At 45.6% G+C, this 17,114-nt stretch overlaps 1 protein-coding gene across 5 annotated transcripts in view; it reads right to left on the reverse strand.

Moving 5' to 3' along the window:
- Nucleotides 1-13,017, reverse strand: part of ITGAM (integrin subunit alpha M) — a 38,059-nt gene extending 25,042 nt beyond the window's left edge. Inside the window, exons 1-11 of one of the 5 annotated variants that reach the window (XR_011494181.1) lie at nucleotides 12,873-12,931; nucleotides 12,582-12,636; nucleotides 11,649-11,754; nucleotides 9,297-9,400; nucleotides 8,888-8,958; nucleotides 8,616-8,733; nucleotides 4,363-4,493; nucleotides 3,779-3,924; nucleotides 2,593-2,746; nucleotides 1,450-1,600; nucleotides 527-600 (exon numbers count right to left, since the gene is read on the reverse strand). Coding sequence is in view for 3 of the 5 variants with exons in the window: in XM_070484538.1 (XP_070340639.1) it covers nucleotides 527-600; nucleotides 1,450-1,600; nucleotides 2,593-2,746; nucleotides 3,779-3,924; nucleotides 4,363-4,493; nucleotides 8,616-8,733; nucleotides 8,888-8,958; nucleotides 9,297-9,400; nucleotides 11,649-11,754; nucleotides 12,582-12,636 (1,110 nt within the window). In the remaining 2 variants the exon portion in view is untranslated. Of the gene's footprint in view, nucleotides 1-526; nucleotides 601-1,449; nucleotides 1,601-2,592; nucleotides 2,747-3,778; nucleotides 3,925-4,362; nucleotides 4,494-8,615; nucleotides 8,734-8,887; nucleotides 8,959-9,296; nucleotides 9,401-11,648; nucleotides 11,755-12,332; nucleotides 12,354-12,581; nucleotides 12,637-12,872 lie in introns of those variants that run through there. The other 4 variants (XM_070484538.1, XR_011494182.1, XM_014842335.3 and 1 more) reach the window with 4 other exon arrangements.
- Nucleotides 13,018-17,114: the final 4,097 nt, after the last annotated feature.

A 17,114-nucleotide genomic window follows, 5' to 3' on the forward strand; every position in this document is an offset into this window, starting at 1 on the left:
TGGAAGCAACCTAAGTGCCCATCAACAGACGAATGGATAAAGAAGATGTGGTACATATATACAATGGAATACTACTCAGCTGCAAAACAGAACAAAATCATTCCATTTGCAATAACATGGATGGACCTTGAGGGAATTATGTTAAGTGAAATAAGCCAGCTACAGAAGGATAATCTGTGTATGACTCCACTCATATGAGGAATTTAAAAATGTGGACTAAGCACAATTTAGTGGATACCAGGGGAAAGGTGGGGTGGGGGGTGGGCACAAAGGATGAAGTGGTGCACCTACAACACGAATGACAAACATTAATGCACAACTGAAATCACACAAGATTGTAACCTATCATTAACTCAATAAAAAAGAAAGAAAGAAAGAAAGAAAGAAAGAACAGGATTGACAAGGAAAGGAGAAGGGATCACTGGTATACCACAACAAGTGCCTATCACAAAGAGCCCCCAAACCCTTGTGCCTCTTCTCCCCATTCTTCTCGCCCCCTCCTCCAATTTAACGAAGGAGCACTTACAGAGGTGACAGCAGCACTGAAGCCTTCCTGAGACATCTCGTGCTCAAAGGAGCTGGTACTTCCTGTTTGAGTACCTGTGAGGAGGAGAACTTTCTACATTAAAGAAAGCAGAACAGCCTAGAATGGGCTGGAAACGCAAATGCTATGGTGGCCAGACAAAAAGAGTTTCAGATGGGAGCTATGTTGAACTAGAAATCATATGCCCCTTTTAAAGCCACTTTTTGCCAAGTGGGAATGTGGTCCTCAAGATGTCTAATCTTCCAGCTTTTCAAAAGAAGCCATAAATTCAGATTGTAAATGAACTGTCCCTCAATTTTTAAATTCTTTTCTTCAGCAAACACTCATTGACACCCTCTCTGCACCAGGCACTATTCTAAGCACTTGGGAGACAGCAGTGAACCAGGCAAATGTTGACTACACAGCCAAATTTTTGAAAAAATACTGTGTGGGATTTGGCTCCCTTACCCTCCAATTTTTCAGCCTATAGCCAAGACTTGCAAAATTAGAGATAAACGTCTAGATCCTCCAGTCTCAAAGGAATTGACCAAAAAAAAAAAAAAGATTTTTAGGGGCCTCTGCTTTGGCAGCCCAGGGTTTCACTGATTTGGATCCTGGGGGCAGACGTGGCACCGCTCATCAGGCCATGCTGAGGTGGCATGCCACATGCCACAACCAGAAGGATCCACAACTAAAAATACACAACTATGTACTGGGGGGACTTGGGGAGAAAAAGCAGGAAAAAAAAAACCCAGAATTGACCAAGTGAGGCCAGAGCAGCCCGAAATTGGAGGAAGTGGAGAGAGAGTTGATACTGAGGGTGAGAATACCAAGGGTTAGGAGCTTCTAGTTTCTAGAGGGGAATAATGTTTTGGGGTGATGGGCCGTCTCTGGAGCTGCTCCAGGAACACAGAACCCTGGCTCACCCTCGATCGCAAAGATCTTTTCCTGAAGCTGATTCTGAATGGTCTTCAGAGCTTCAAAGTTATTCACCCGGAACACATGGTCACGAGGCGGCTTGGATGCAATGGTGTTAAGCTCTTCACGAGATTTCTCAATGCTGAAGGCAATGCCCACCTGTTACCAAGGAGCAGAGGCTGAATCAGACGCTGTCTAGAGGCAGCCGTCTCATCCAGCAAAGAAAATTCTTCAGGAAAGGCATCTGAAACAGTGTTTGTCAAATGAGGGAATGCACCAGAAGGCCCCTAGGGCAGGGCTGCCAACTACAGTAGAGCAGGCTGCACACTGCACAAGGCATTCTGTCAAGGCAGCAACTGGTCCATTTGCTGTGCCTTGCCTCCTGGTGTGGAGCTGGCCTCTCCCAGAGAAAGGAGGCTTTTTCTTTATATGAAAGTGTTCCCTACTTGCCAAGCCATGGACCTATTCTGTGTCACACAAGGTACTATGGTAGTTCAATTACACTGATGATCTCAACCCTTTATCCCTTCCTATATCCAAGCCCTCTTCCCAAAACTTTGCTGTAACCTCCTACTCCTGGCAGAGTAATCTGCCCCACTCATTGTCTTTGGGCTCAGCCCTGTGTCTTGCTTTAGCCCATGGATGTTATCAAATGTGATGCTAACAGAGGCTTGAAAAAGTGCTTGCAACATTCCCCTTGCTCTTTTATTCCTCTGCCTTCACCAAGAGGACATGCCCAGGCTAGCCCACTGGAGGATGAGACACAGGGAGCAAAAGAGCCAAGTTACCCCAGCTGTTCCAGTCCAACAGACAGACGTAGCTGGCAACCCTCAGAAGTGGAGAGAGCTCAGTGAGGAGCAGCAGAGCTGCCAACCAACCTGAAGCTGATTACAGATGCACGAGTGAGCCCAGCTGAGACCACAAATTTGCCCAGCTGACCAACAGACTCATTTATTGTTTTAAACCACTGAATTTGGGGATAGTGTGTTACACAGCATTACTGTGACATTAGTTAACCGATACAGGCACATATGGGCTAGCAGTGACCCTTCCCTTACTTTGATTTTACTGATGTTTGCAAATTGAAGGGAGGGTGTGTCCAATCAGAAATCCTCCACAGAAGCAGCAGGCCGAAGAGCCAAATTTCCTACCCCAATGACATAGCGAATGATTCCTTCTTGGTCTGCCTCAGGGATGACATCCTCGTATTCCAAGCGATCACCAAACTTTTCTCCATCTGTGATGACAACTAGGATCTTAAGAGCATTCTTCCGGGCTCCATTCCTGCTGTGAAACAGTTCCCTTCTGTCCAGGGAAGAGGAAGGACAAAGTCAAATGCAAGCAGACAAAGATACTCTTAGTGCCAGGGAGGGAATGTCATCAGTCCCAGACACAGATGCAGCTGGGCTCTGTCTAGGAGGGGCTTGGACTCCCCTGGGAAGAACACTGACATGTGGCTGGCCCAAGACCTGGAAAGGCAGCAGGAGAGGGAGGGAAAGGAAGCCTTCACTGCCTTTACATGTTTCTTCATAGGTTGATTTGTTTTTTAACTGAGTATTACCCCTTTAAAATTAAAAAAGATTTTTTAAAATAAGCTAAGGGGGCCAGCCCAATTACATAGTGGTTAAGTTCACATGCTCTGCTTCAGTGGAGTGCAGCGTTCGCTGGTTCAGATCCTGGGCATGGACCTACACACTGCTCATCAAGCCATGCTGTGGAGACATCCCACATAGAAGAACTAGAAGGACCTACAGCTAGGATATACAATATGTACCTGGGCTTTGGGGAGAAAAAAAAAGAGGAAGATTGGCAACAGATGTTAACTCAGGGCCAATCTTCCTCAGGAAAAATTAATAATAATAAACAAGTAAGTTTAATTGGGCCCTCATCAAACCCCTCCTGGAACATTGCAACTGCTCTCCAGCTCATCTTTCTGTACTTTTGTCCCAACCCCCACCCTCACCTCTTACACACACACACCAGGTGCAGAGTGAACTTTCCAAAACAAGATGTGGTGACATCTCCCCACTGTTTAAAACCTTCAGTGGATCCCCACTGGCTTTTCAGCTGCCTTTAGTGACCTGGCCTCAACTGATCTTTCTAGCCTCCCTCCAGCCTTCTCCTCTCCTCCCCTGTTTATTCCCATCTTTACTCACAACTTGCCTTTTCATGAACATACTATGCACAGTCCCTCCTCCACACCTTTACTTATGCTATTCCCCTCCACGGGAAATATCTTTTACCCCATCCCTGTCTAAACAACTCCTTTCACCCTTTAAAGCCCAGCTAGAAATGTCACCTCCTCCTTCCATCCTAAGCAAAAAGGCAAGAGCTTACACTACTTTGCGGATTCCGGTGGCAGTGTGTGTCCTCCCACCCAGCTGACTTATTGATCTCACCAGCGATCCTGGGTTAGGGTTGTTAGCGAATTCTTTGAAGGTGAAATGAGTCTGGAAGCTGTCGGAGTACTGCATCAAAGAGAACTGGACAGAGGCACCTGGCGTTACACTGGGGAAGGTGCCTCTCCTCCCACTCCACCATCTCCCAGCAAGCCCTACATAAAACTTGAAGCACTCCAGTCTCCAAATTCTGCACTGCCCCCAACCCTTCTGCCTCGCCAGAACAGAGATCTGCTATCAGCTCCCACTTCTCAGTACTAGAACTCAGCCAGAGAAGACAGGTGAGTTTCATCTCCCAGGCCAACCCCTATCACCTAGTCAGAGCTGCCTGTTCACAGAGGGTCGGAAGAATGCTGACACTGCACCCAGACAGGGCAGGAAAGAGAATTAGGAAAGAAAGCCAAGATGGATTAGTAATTTGGCAATGTCTGCAGTTGAAGTAGGAGGGGAAAGTGGCAGCAGGGTTGCCGTATACTTGCCAGCCTTATGTGGGCTATTCCCTAACCACCCACTGGCCCTCACCAAGGTTTTAGACTTTTTGAATTGATTCATCACAATTGTGACAAACTCCTTCATCTTCTGAAAGTCATTCTCGTAGATGCTACCAGAGCCATCAATCAAGAAGGCGATGTCACTCTCCTGCTGAGGGCACTCTGGGGAAAAAGAAAAAGAGCATGAATTGATTAAAAACTAAAGACTCAGGGTTTATTTTTTGCATGTCAGCTCTCTGCTAAGCAATGAGAATAAAAGGTAAACAAGATTCAACTCTAAATAAAAACATGAACAAAGTGGTATGGGAAAAATTGGTTAATTCTGCCCAAAGGAGTCAGGGAAAGTGGTGATATCAAACCTGGTTCATGAAGAATGGGAGATAATTTTCCAGAAATGCAAAGGGAGAAAAAAAATTCAGAAAAAAAAGGAAGAGCACATATAAAGGTATGCTGGATGTCCTCCTCCCTTTTGCCCAGGCTCCAGATCCACTTTCTACCCTCCTCCACTCTGCTTTGTGACCTGGGAAGTCAGCCCACATAGACCACATCAACAGGGCTCTGGCTTTGACTTGGATTTGCTCAGTTAAGATCCTTAACAGGAGACTGGAAGGGAGGAAGAGAGGTCCAAGTGTTCTCCCCCCAGCTCCCTCCCTGCAAGGTTGATTTGGGCCAGCTGTGTCCCTCAACAGAAGATCACTTCTCCTTTCAAGGAGGCCCACTTCACATGAGGCTCTCTCCTGGATTCTGGTGACTTCTCCCTCTCCTCGTCCCATCAGCCTAGAGGTGGTAACAGCTCTGCTGCTGCTCGCCATGGGTTCCTGGACCATCCCTCGTGGTTCCCTTAGACCCCACCACAGCTTTATAATTAGTCCCTTTGTAAAAAGCCCTCCTCAAATTATTATCCTAACAGGGATGTGCTGTCTGTTCCAGTTGAGACTCTGACTAATACAAAGGGGAGGGGCCCAAAAGGATTCTGGCAGAATCAAGGAATGGAAATGGCACTACTAGGGTAAATCTATGAAAAGGGGATGGAGATGAGGCTATGACATTAAGCAGCAAACAGTTGGGAAAGGCCTCTCCAAAAGGAAGTTTGACTTAGGCAGTGGAGAGCCACTGAAGGTTCTCAGAAGGAAGTGAGATGATCTGTTTTGTATTTTAGAAATATTCCCATAGAAGTGAAGAGTTTCAAGCAGCTCTATTCATGATTGTCAAACACTGGAATGAACCCAAACATCCTTCAATGAGTGAATGCATGAATTGGCCAATGGGATGTAGTAAATGAATGCAGTGGAATACTACTCAGCAATGAAAAAGAAAAGAATGACTGATACACACAGCAACATGAGTGAATCACAAATGCATTACACTAGTGAAAGAAGCCAATCTGAAAAGGTGACAATGCCATTGATGTAGCATTCTTGAAAAGACAAATATAGGCTTTTATATACAACTATACATTGTATATAGTGATGGAGAACAAATCAGTGGGTGCCAGGGGGAGGGGGAAGGGGGAGGAGGCAACTAACTATAAAGGGATAGCATGAAAGATATTTTAGGAGGGTAATCGAACTCTTCTGTATCCTGTTCATGTTGTTCTTGAAACAAATCTATACATATCTTAAAATTAATAGAACTGTGCACTAAAAGAAAAGGTCAAATTTACTGTATGATCACTGAAAAAATAAAATAAAATTACCCAAAAATATTATTAGTTTTTTTTAAAAAAAAAAACACATAAGCAGATTCTAACACTTACAGGGAAAATATACAAAGAAGATTAGCCAGAAAAATTCTTGAAAATCTGAAATATATGTTAAGTGAGAAGAATCAAATGTGTATAGCATGCTACCATTTGTGGCACAAAGTGAAGAATATAGATATATATATATATATGTTTGTAATACATGGAGTTGTTTCCAGAAGAAGACAAAAGAAACCAGTAACAGTGGCTGCCTTCCAGGAAGGAAACAGGAGGCTGGGGGACCCAAAAGGGAGAAATTCTTACAGTGCCTTTTGAATTTTGAACCAAGTGTATGTTTTATCTATTTTGAAAGAAATGAAAATGTGTTTAAAAGAAGAATCTTGAACTCCTGAGAGTGAGGATTAAAGAGAAATGTGGGGGTGGGAGCTGAAGCACAGAATTGGATGTGATCAGGAAGGAAGAACAGGTACCAGCCAGACGGCATGGTGGTTAAGTTCATGCAGTCCGCTTTGGCGGCCCAGGGTTTGTAGGTTCGGATCCCGGGCGCAGACCTACTTACCCCTCATCAAGTCACGCTGTGTTGGTGTCCCACATACAAAATAGAGGAAGATTGGCACAGACATTAGCTCAGGGACAAGCTTCCTCAAGCAAAAAGAGGAAGATTGGCAACAGATGTTAGCTCAGGGCCAATCTTCCTCGCCAAAAAGACAAAAACAAAAACAAAAGAAGGAAGAATACATGGGCAAGAATAGAAGCTGTAACCATGTGCCCCTAGGTGGACAGAGAAGGCAGAGGAAGATGCCTGGGGGATGAAGCTTAGCAGAGGCCCTCTGCAGGGGTAGAAGCAAGGGGAAAGGAAGGGGAGGAGAGGGGAGGCGAAAGGAAGAGGAGGGGAAGAGAAGGGAAGGGAAAGAAGGGGGAGGAGGACAAGGGGGGGAAGGGCAGCATGAGCACGTTTACATTCAAAGGATGGGGAGAAATTTAAGCTCCTGGAGAGAATGAGTGATTGAAGATGTGGGCCCAAGAGTTGGTGATGTGAGAGCCTCAAAAACCCAAATGGAAGAATTACTCAGGGAAAGGTGAGGAAATGCGTCTTCCTCGAAAACCCGTGAGACACTGCCAAGGGTGGTGCCATCGTGGAAATACAGACAAGAAGAAGGGGAAAGTGTAGGGAGTTCATGCCTGGAAGCTTGGTTTTCTCTGTGAAGAAAGAGGGAAGGTTATCTGTTAAGAGTAAAGTACAAAGGAGCAGAGATTGAAGAAAAAATAAACTATAAAAGGAAGACAGGTCTGCCCTTGGTTCCAGAGCCAGCTTGGAGACAAGGTAAGATGCCAAGCAGCTGAAGAAATCAGTGGCAGAAAGCAGCTTGCAAAATGATTCATTCACTCACTCACTCTCCTTCAATTAACACATGTTTGGGGAACAGGGGTGTGGTAGGCAGCCACCAAGATTTTCACCTCTGGTAATAACACCCTTGCATAGTCCTCTCCTCTTGAGTGTGAGCTAGACTTTGACTCAGTTCAAAGGAATATAATATGGCAGAAGTAATGACCTGTTACTTCTTAGATTAGATTATGAAAAGCCTGTGACTTCTGTCTCAGGTGCATACTCTCTCTCACTCTCTCATTTTTTGTCACTCACTCAGAGGGAAGCCAGCTATCGTGTTTCAGCTGCTCTGTGGGGAGGCCCACGTGTCAAGCAATTGAGGGAAGCCTCCAGCCAACAGCCAGTGAGGACTGAGGCTCTCGGTCCGAGGACCTTGTAAGTGAGCTTGGAAGTGCATCTTTCCCCAGTCCAGCCTTCAGATGAGAACACAGCTCCAATTTGACAACTTAACTACAATTTCATGAAAGACCCTGAGGCAGAGGCACCCAGCTAAGCCATGCCCAGATTCATGATTCACAGAAACTGTAAGATAATTAATGCTTGTAGTTTTAAGCTACTAAGTTCAAGGGTAATTTGTCAATACACACAAGGTCACAGAGCAGTGAGCAAGCTATACAATATCCCTGCTATCATGGAGCCTACATTCCAGAAGCAAGGACAGACAAGGGCCACTCAGGGAAGGTCTCTTTGAAGGGGTGACATTTGAGCTGAGATGACAATGATGAGTTGTCAGCTGAGATCTGGGGGAAGAGCATGCCAGGCTAAAGGAATAGTAAGTGCAAAGGCCCTGAGGCAAAGACAGCTTGCAGTGGTTCTTGGAGAAAAAAGGGAGACAGAGTGTCTGGGGCATGGTGACTGAGGTAGAGGGATGGGTAAGAAGTTGGAAAGGTGGACAGTGGCCACACCATCTAGAGCCTCGAAGGCTATGGTCGGGAAACTCAGGTACTTACTCTGAGAACAATGATTGAGACATCATCTCACAAAGATGAGTAGCTGTATCAGGACTTTTCTTAAAGTGCAAAACCCTAGCACCTCTCTCCTCCAGCCTCTCTCTGTATTGGAACCCAGTTCCCTCGCCCGTCTGCACCTAGACTTCTAAGTCACCCCCCAGACCGTGAGCAGTCCCCAGCCCAGTCCTGCTCCCACCCTCCAGTCTCATGCAGCCCATCTATACTCTCTGCCAAAGAAGACCTACCTCTGAGGGCTTCTGGGAGCCTCTGGGGCTGCTGCCGCAAGTTGGATCCAAACAGGAAGCAGAAGCCATTCACATAGATGTGCTCTTTGCAGGTTTGGTGCACGGTGGGGCCGCAGGCCTGGAGGGCAGGATGCGGGTAGGAGGGCCTGTCCTGGCTTCCTGTCCTTTTACCTCGGCATCTCCACCCTCCACAAGACCCCAGGAACGGCAGCCTTGGATCCCCAACTCCTTCCCTCAGGACTCCGTCCCTCCCGAGACCCAGGGCAACTCACCAGCAGCCGAAAAGGGTTGGTGGCGAACGCCAAAGACAGACCCAAGGACATGTTCACAGACTCCAGGGGGACTGAGAGGACAGACATATACATGATCACACTCAGGGGACGAAAGGGGCCATGTAAGAGCTGGACAGGGGACACACGGGAGACGTGGGACCTGGGAGACAAGGAGGTCTGACAGGTCATGGGGGCACCTAGGTCGTGGGAAAGGAACACGGGGAGGTGGTGCCTGAGGGTGTCTGAGGTCAAGTCTGCACACAGCACACAGGCTAGGGAGCTGGTCCCCTGCGCCCCCCACCACAGACCCCTTGGACAGACACCCAGAACAGAGGGAATGCCTGTGGAGTCCAGATCTACCCACTGGTGGAAACCAAGCCCTAGGTCCCAGGGAGGGGCAGTGACTCACCCTGCAGGGGGATGGGCTCACATGAGGCTGTGCTGTAGTCACACTGGTAGAGGCTGCCTGTTTGGTTGGCAGCCTTTATCTCCTGGGGGGCTCCAACCACCACCCTGGGGGGGAGAGGTGGGAAGAGATCACCACTGGGACAGGAGAAAACTCTAACATGTCAGGAGAGAAGGAGACCATGGAAGTTCTGCCACCCAGAGAAAAGTGAGCGAGCCAACTCTCATGGATTCCCAAATTCCCAGAAATAGGAAGAAGACTCAACAAAGAAAAAAATGGGAAAATTTTAAATCTTGGAGTGGGAAGAGCCTCTCTAAGAATGACACAAAACCCAGAGGTCATTAAAAAGTGAATAAATTTAACCACACAATCATTTTAATTCTTTTTTTTTTTTCGGTGAGGAAGATTGGCCCTGAGCTAACATCTGTTGCCAATCTTCCTCTTTTTTTTCTCCCCAAAGCCCCAGTACATAGTTGTATATTCTAGTTGTAGGTCCATCTAGTTCTTCTATGTGGGACGCCACCTCAGCATGGCTTGATGAGCAATACCAGGTCTGCACCCAGGATCCAAACTGGTGAACCTTGCGCCACTGAAGTGGAGTGCACGAACTCAACCACTACACCACCCCGCCAGCCCTGACACAGTCATTTTAAATAAATTTCTGGGTATGATAAACTATCATAAGCAGAGTCAGAAGACAAATTGTCAACTTCAGGGAGAGAGATGAGCACCTTGTACCACAGCCCCTTTCCTTCACCTGGTCAGAGCTCCTACAAACCAACAAGAAAAACAAAACAATAACCCAATAGAAAAACGGACAACAAATTTTTTAAAAAGTCTTCACAGAGAAGGAAATACAACTCTCTCTTTTTTTTTTTTTTTTTTTTTTTTTGGTGAGGAAGTTTGGCCCTGAGCTAACTTCTGTGCCAATCTTCCTCTATTTTGCACGTGGGACGCTGCCACAGCATGGCTTGATGAGTGGTGTGTAGGTCTGTGCCTGGGATCCGGGATCCGAACCTGTGAACCCTGGGCCACCAAAGCAGAGTGCACAAACTTAACCACTATGCCACTGGCCTAGACCCCATCTCTCTTTTTTTTTAAAGATTGACACCTGAGCTAACAGCTGTTGCCAATCTTCGTTTTTTATTTTTCTTCTCCCCAGAGGCCCCCAGTACACAGTTGTATATTCTAGTTGTGAGTGCCTCTGGTTGTACTAAGTGGGACGCCGCCTCAGCATGGCCTGATGAGCGGTGCCATGTCTGCGCCCACGATCCGAACTAGCGAAACACTGGGCCACCGAAGCAGAGCGCGTGAACTTAACCAGTCGGCCACGGGCCATTCCCCCATCTCTCACTTTTAAAAAGTGCAATTTAAAACTAAATTGAGATACCATTTCTCACCTATTCAATTTGCAAAGATCAGTAAGTTTGATAACACATTGGGTTGGCAAATGGGTGGGGAAATAAGTGCGTCCATAAATTTCTGGTGTGAGTATAAATTCTTACGACTTCTATAGAGTGTAATCTGGAAAAATCTATTAAAATTACATATGCATTTCTACCCTTTGATCCAGCAGTCCTAGTTCTAGGCATTTACTTCCAAATGTCCTTGCACATATGCAAAATGACAGCATTGTTTGTTTAGCAAAAGCTTGGAAACAATCTAATGTCCATCAAGAAGAGATTTAAATGTAATATAAATGTAAATTATAATACCTCCAAATAATAGAATATGATGCAAGCATGAAAAAGAATAAGTTCTTTATGCACTTATCTGGTAAAACCACCAAGCTCTATTAAGAAAAAAAAAATGCAAAGGACAGTATAGAGCAGAGGCCAGGAAACATTTTCTGGAAAGGTAGTATTATTTCCATAAATATTACTCCTGTAAAGTCTTTGCGGGCTGTATCGTCTCTGCGGCAGCCTCTTGATTCTGCCATTTTGGCTCCAAAACTGCCATAAACGGTAAACGATGAACAAAGAGTTGGGCGGCAGGGCTGGGAGGGGGTCAATAAAATGTACTGCAAAAATAGGCAGCGGGCCGTTGTTGGAGTATAATGGGCGCTACAGATTGTGTGCGGGATGGCAGTCAGGGCACCGTGGAGAGAGACACAGCAGGGAATGTCCACTGGAAGAACACGCAAGAAACCAGCTCCTAGAGATCCTGCCGGCAGGGACCTCCGGGAGGGATGGGGAGGAGATTGTTTACTGTCACCCTCTTTTGCATCTTTTGAATTTAGAACTCTGTAACTGTATTACCTATTCAAAAAATAAATCAAGAAAAAAACAAACCACGGGAATTGCGATTTTTTTGCAGGCATATAAGTCTCAGAGGAGCTCCACCTGCAGCGCTTACCGCGATCCCTCGAGCTGGACCACGCTGTGCCCGAAGCCCCTTGCGTTCTCCTGGAAGATCATCGCGTTTTCGGTGTCCAGGTTGAACCCATGACATAAGGTCAAGGCTGAGGAAGAACAAGGGGGTGAGGGTGAGGCGGAGATAAGGAGATGATTAAGAAAGCAGCTTGCCCTCCCGCTCTGTGCACTTCCTGCCAGGATTCAGCCTGACCCAGAATGGAGATGTCCGTCCCCAGGTCCAGCTCTGATGGTCTGGGACAGAGGGCAGCACACTTTTTCTACACAGGGCCAGGTAGTAAATATTTTAGGCTTTGTGGGCCAAGAGGCAAATAGAGTATATTACGTGTAGGCACTTGTATAACAAGAGAGAAAAATGCATTTCCACAAATTTTTCATTAGGAAAATTCAAAATATAATAATCGAGCATAATTTTTTTGCAATACAGATTTACTGAGACAAATGGAATTCTTTGAAGGAGATAACATTTCTCATCATTGAGATTCAAGGTTAGTGTCCCTATCAGGAATCAGTTATCAAGTTTCCCCTGCGACCCATGGCTCACATAGGCCAAACAGATGGTGGAATCCTTGCCTTTGGCCCAAGGCCAGTCTGCTGACCCCTGGACTAAGGACCACCATCGTGGGGTGCATTCAGCCCCTCTCTGAGCTCCACCCTGTGTTCTTACCCTGCTGATTTGTCCAAAGATCAAGTTCTTAAAGACTCTGAGTTAGGCAATTTCCTTGCTATGCAACTCCCAAGCATTTCTTTCCCTTCTTTGACTCATTCTCCACAAAACACAGGTATAAAAGGAAACAAACAATTATTTTGATCAGTCAGTCATTCAACAAACATTTACACCTGGGTCCTTGAAAATAGAACTGGAGGCAAAGTGGAGGCAGTGAAGAAGAAACGCTCTGAGAAAAGAATCCAATACCTGCTGTGCACCCTTGGCCATGGCATTTCATCTCTCTGGGCCTCAGTTTCCTCATCTGTGAAGCGAAGGGGGCAGCCAAACCCCCTTGAATAGTTTATGAATCTAATCATTCGTCCAAGCTTCTCTGGTCATCCCATGTTGGTTTGGCTCTACTCTGCTTCCTCTTAAATCTCTTCTCCTTTCCCAAGCCCCAGCCTAACTCCTAGATAGTCTGTGCCCCTTCTCTCCCATCACAGACTCACAGGTTTCCCTCCTCCTCACCCTGAGGGCCCCCCCAGACCCCTGGCGCACCTGTTAACAGAAGGACTCTGTGAGTCATGGCTGGAGGGAGCTGAAACTGTGGGGCTGCACACACTGCTGAGCAACTTCAAGGAAGCCACCAAAGCCAGAAGGGTCAGAAAAAGAGAAGTAGGAGGCAGAAGTCTGCAAGTGACTCAGAGGAAGAGGGTGGGGGCACCGTGAACACACAGACCTGCTTGACCTTCCGCTCGGGGCTGCACACACTTGCGCTCCCTCCCTGTCCAGTTTCCTGCCCAAACCATCAAGGTCACTATCCCAAAGGTGTGTTTGTTTGCCCACCTGCTGCTAGGGTCGGCCAAAGCGCCATCAAAAGCAAGCTGAATAGACCTAGGGCCTGCCCTCTGGAACGTGTGTTCTAAACATCAATACAGACCAAGCAAGCATGGGTGGTCACACCCCGTGTCTCCCTGAAAGCATACTGTACGAAATGTCCTCCCCTCCTGCCCAAGGAGACAGGAGCACCCTTCAGCCAGAGAGCTGTCCTCCTGCAGAGCAGTTAACAAGGACAACTCAGGTACGGAGAAACCCGGTGCTTTTCAAACATTATTTTGCTTTTTTTAAAAAAAAACCCTCAAACTCTTTGTCCAGGAATTTTCACTTCCAAGAATTTATCCTACGTAATAGCTGAGTACAGTCAAAGCCCGATGCACAAGCATGTTCCTTTTGCAGCATTGTCTTAATTGTGAAAAGCTAGAACAGCCTGAATATCCAACAGAGGAATGGTTGAATGACATCCGCTCTGTGACATGCCCTTACATTCCATCATGTCTAGTCACTTCTAAATCTGTGTTCATAACACAAGAGCACACTTCCATGAAATATATAGAACACCAAACCATCCTGTGAATGGGACTGCTAGTGTGACCCCCGAGCCAATGATTTTTTCACTCTATTGCAAACACATTTTCTCCTGTTCTTAGTTCTACTTTCTTAATGACCAGAGCACATAAATGTTTGCTCTCTGAAAAAATTTCATAAAAATTCTGCACATTTTGTTTTAAAATTACCTATTTAAAAATATGTGTGTATAGGAAAACCAAAATGTTAATAGTGGTTATCTCCAGATGATACGATTACGGGTGTATTCCAGTCATCTCTGGCTCACAGCCAACCACTCCAAATCTTAGTAACTTAAATCAGCACCGTATTATTGTCTCAACGGGCCCACAGATTGCCCGGCCTCAGCACTTCTCACTGGGAACTCAGATGGTCGCCATCAGATCGTGACTGGGGCTGGGGTTACCCAAGGCTCAGGTGGGCTGGACTTTCAAAATGGGTCACTCACATGATGGGCAGTTGGTGCTGGCTGCCTGTAGGGAACTCCGTGGGGGCTGTCAACTGGGGTACCTGCCTGTGGCCTCTCTATGTGACCTGGGTTCTCACATCAGGGTGGTTAGATTTCAAGAGCGTGTTCCAATAGACAAGAATTGAAAGTTTCCAGTCTCCTAAGGTTTTGATCTGGAAACTGTCACCAAGTCACTTCCACTATATTCTATTGGTCCAGCAGTGGCAGAGCTCATCCACATTCAGGGGAGGGGATACAGATCCCACCTTTCAGTGGGAGATGTGTCAAAGAATTTGTGGTCAACTTTAATCTACCACAGGACGATTTTAATTTTCTTCTATATATTTTTTGTATTTAAAACTTTTATACAAAACAATATGATGACTTTTATAATCAGAAAGAAAAGAAAAACACCAATAAATAGTTTAAAACAACAAAGTGCCTGTACTTGTTAGGAGAAAGAAAGAGCTGAGGGAAGAGGAATAAGGCCATGGGTGAAAGGATGAGAAGATATCAGCCAGGGTGTGGTGGAGTAATTTAATGGATAATCTGGGTTTGTTTTGGTAAAAAGCCTTCACACTCTGACCACCACAGGAAGCTGCTATAGCTCAGATGTCTTGGCCCCTCCTTGCCTTGAACAGCAGCCAAGTGTCCACAATCTGTAAAGGCACAGGCAAAAATCTCAGAATGGCTATTCAACCCACTCTTTCTCAGTGCCCCACCAATGCATGTGCACCTGACCAGGTGACCACAGGTGGGCATCTATCTATAGGCTTCCAGCCATTCCCTCCCACTCATCACCCAACCCCATTCTTGGTAAAATCTTAGCTTGGGTTCCCCTATAAATGGACCCTAAGACAAAGATTAAAGTGCAAGTAATTTATTTGGGAGTTGATTCAGGAAACACTGGTGGGGAAGGAGGGGCAGCAAGGGGCCCAGAAAAGATGTGTGATGAAACAAGTTACCACTACAGACAACCGAAGCTCAATACACTAGGCAACTCTGGAAGCAAGCAGAGAACATGCCTAAGAGTTGTCTACCTGAGGGGCAAGGGGGCTAGATGCTTATCCACACTTCACATCAGCTATCAGTTGAGCAGTGCTCTCTGAGAAAGCCCTAATTCTCTGCTGTTCCCAACCTACCCTGCACCCAGGCAGTGGAGGTTCCAGGAGCCAGAGAGAGGCCTCGGGCAAACACTTACAAGTGCCAGCAGCTAGAAATCTGGCCAGCTTGCATGAGAATGTTAAATGCTGTTGGGACGTGAATGGGGCAACTACAGTGTCTACTATAGATACCCAAATATTTTTTCATAGCACTTATCCTTACATGAAATTATACTATATGTTTATTTAGTTTTTCTATTTTCTGATTCCTCTAATAGAGTATATAAGCTCTGTGAGAGAAGAGATTCTTGTCTGTCTTGCTCATCCCTCTATTTCCAGTCCACAGAACAGTGCCTGGTTCACAATAGAGAACCCTCCCAAAACATTAATTGAATCAGAGAGAGAATTCTGGGAAGATGACAGAATATGAAGCACCAGGAATCCTTCTCCCTACCTAGACAGCAATTGTACTTTCAGAATCTGTCTGTTGTAACGATTTCAGAGCTCTAAAGTCTATACAAAGATTTGTGGTTAATTTCAGTCTATTTGGGGTCTTAGCACTGCAGCAGCTACCAACCTCCCACACCCTCCAGCCCTGTGGCAAGACACTAAGCATGCATTCCAGGAGCAACTTGCAGGTAGCTTGTGGTAGCCAAGGTGAGCAATGAGACCCTGTGCCCCAAATATGGAGAATCAGTGCTCTGATTGTTGATTGTAGCTCCTGATCTCAGAGGTTCAGACACAGAGGCAGGCAGCCATTGTTGGACCCCCTCCCCATTGTGCAAGCCCCTCCACCTCTGGCTGAAACAACTTCCAGGGGATTTAGAGAGCTGGTGCTTTTTTCCCCTCCTTCATTTTCCTCTTTTTCCCCTTTTGGGAGCCAGGCATTTAAGAACTAGAACATTCAAAAGCAACCACATACACAGAAGAATTTATAAAGTCACCATACACATCCTAAGACGAACGTAAGACCTCAGGCTGATCCCTAGCACAGAGACAGTCTATAACAATAAAAATAAAATAACAGCAAACCTTGGAGAAGGGGAAGAATCTGATTTACAGAATTAGTATATTATTAGATTCAAATGTCCAGTTTTCAAAAAACAAAATCACAAGTCATACAAAGAAACAAGAAAGTATGGCCCATTCAAAGAAAAAAAAATAAACAGAAATTGTTCCAGAGAAAGACCAGATATCAGACTTACTAGACAAAGACTTTAAAACAACTGTCTTAAAGATGCCCAAATAGCTAAAGGAAGACATGGAGAAAGTCAAGAAAATGATGTATGAACAGAATAGAAATATCAATAAAAATAAAACCTAAAAAGAAACCAAAAAGCAATTCTATAGCCAGAAAATATATTAACTGAGATGAAAAATTCACTAGCAGGATTCCAAAGCAGGTTTGAGCAGGCAGAAAAATGGATCAGCAAACTTGAAGGTAGGACCATTGAAGTTACTGAGTCTGAGAAACAGAAAGAAACAGAAAGAAAAAAGATTGAAGGAAAGTGAAAAGAGCCTAAGGACCTGTGGGACAACATCAAGGAGACCAACACATACATTGTGGGAGTGCCAGAGACAAGTGAGAGAAAGGGTCAGAGGGATTATTTGAGGAAATAACGGCTGAATATTTTCCAAATTTTGTGAAAGGCATGAATATAAATATTGCAGAAGCTCAAGAAACTCCAAGGACAATGAACTCGAAGAGACCCATACCAAGACGTATTATAATCAAACTGTCAAAGACAAAGAGAGAGTCTTGAAAGCAGCAAGAGAAAAGTGAATCATCACACAAAAGGGATCCTCAATAAGACTTTCTGAAGATCTCTCATCAGAAACTTTGGA

Source organism: Equus asinus, chromosome 14 (assembly GCF_041296235.1).
Source record: "Equus asinus isolate D_3611 breed Donkey chromosome 14, EquAss-T2T_v2, whole genome shotgun sequence".
Classification (NCBI taxonomy): Eukaryota; Metazoa; Chordata; class Mammalia; order Perissodactyla; family Equidae; genus Equus; species Equus asinus.